Here is a 1,446-nt window from a genome sequence, read left to right as displayed (position 1 = left end):
GAAAGCCTATCGGAAAATGGCCCTGAAGTATCACCCTGATAAGAATAAAGACCCCAACGCCGAGGAGAAGTTCAAGGAGATCGCGGAGGCTTACGACGTCCTGAGCGACCCCAAGAAACGAGCCGTCTACGACCAGTACGGGGAGGAAGGTAAGGGGATGAGCGCTGCCTGCTCGGAGGCAGGGGTGCTGGGTCCAAATCGGTTTTTATAGGTGAGGGAGCGTTTTTGGACAGAGTTGTCCCCTGGTTCATGCCTGCCCCCGAACCGGGGCTGGTAGCCGCAAAACTGGGGAGAGCGAAGGCTCCGCGGGTGCCAGAAATCGCTTCCCATCCCGCTCCTCCCCGGGCTGTTCTGCTTTTCCCACCCGCCACCCTGCTTTCCGGGCTCTCCCTGCCCTCCACCCCAAAACCCCAGCAGCCGGCTGAGACGATAGAAGTGGAAGGGGCTCACCTCCTTGGTCATACCTGGGCTAATTCATTAGCGAGCCTTTAATTGACCTAAATATCCCAGCAGAGGAGTATTGCTTTTGCCCACATTCCCCCCCCCGCATTTGGGCGCTGGTCCCGCTGTCCTCCCCGGTACAGGCTGACCCACAGGATTCAAAGCTTTTCCCAATTTAAGTAATAGGTCCTTGTTTTGAAACCAAGCGGTTGCTGTTGTCTGGTGGTTGGCACGGAGGAGGAGGAGGAGAGCCGCTCCACCGCAGGCAGCCTTATTAGTCGAAGATGGAAGAGCGCAACCCCATTCGAGGAGAGCGCCGAATAGCATCTGCATTAATCAGCCCAGGGCTTGGGTGCTTGAAAGAGCAGGAGGTCTGGCAGGAGCGGGCTGCCGGGTGGGAGAGGCAGCCCCTCTCACGGGGCCAGCAGGCAGGTGCATCCCCTAACGAGCCACCGTTAGGCAGAATTAACTGGTGGTGGGTTAATTCTCGACCTGTTAGTTATGTCAGGGCTGTGACGGGTCCACGGAGGCAGGGTGGTTTGCTGTGGTGTAAAATGAGAAGAGGCTGTCTCAAGTGGGAAACCAGCCTTTCCCCGGAGGCGCCCGAAATCGGACCCCGCTCAGGCTGGCGTCATGGAATTAAAGGTGAAACCTCCTGGCTGTACAGTCTGTTAGGGATGGGGGCTCGCCGTGGATTTGGCGAAATCACCCCCTTGTCGCAGCGGGACAGGGAGTCCCAGCAAAGCCAAACTCCATTGGACCAGTCATGGTCCTGCACCCCTTTGGTTTCCCATCAGATGCCTTTTTTTGGAGCAACGTGTCTTGAGGACTGGCATTTCAAGGGGCTTCTGGTCCCCCACCCACACAGAGTATTAACTTCATCGATCAGAAAAGACCCCCAGACTTGCCCACTCTGTGCTTGTCCCCCTCCTGTCTCCCACTGCGGGGGGCTGGCACGAGGGACAGCCTGTCAGAAATAGCCCGTCACTGTCACTGGTGTGCCCT

At 57.7% G+C, this 1,446-nt stretch overlaps 1 protein-coding gene across 1 annotated transcript in view; it reads left to right on the top strand.

Annotated features, from left to right (window-relative positions):
• Positions 1 to 5: 5 nt before the first annotated feature.
• DNAJB5 (DnaJ (Hsp40) homolog, subfamily B, member 5) overlaps positions 6 to 1,446 on the top strand; it is a gene marked incomplete at both ends in the record, with an annotated part of 3,362 nt that continues 1,921 nt past the window's right edge. Inside the window, one exon of the mRNA XM_009575275.1 lies at positions 6 to 149. Coding sequence (XP_009573570.1) covers positions 6 to 149 — 144 coding nt within the window. The remainder of the gene's footprint in view (positions 150 to 1,446) is intronic.

The sequence above is a fragment of the Fulmarus glacialis genome, unplaced genomic scaffold (assembly GCF_000690835.1).
Source record: "Fulmarus glacialis isolate BGI_N327 unplaced genomic scaffold, ASM69083v1 scaffold20383, whole genome shotgun sequence".
Taxonomy (NCBI): domain Eukaryota; kingdom Metazoa; phylum Chordata; class Aves; order Procellariiformes; family Procellariidae; genus Fulmarus; species Fulmarus glacialis.
Note: the sequence above shows the minus strand (reverse complement) of the source record. Positions and strands in the feature narration are given on the sequence as shown.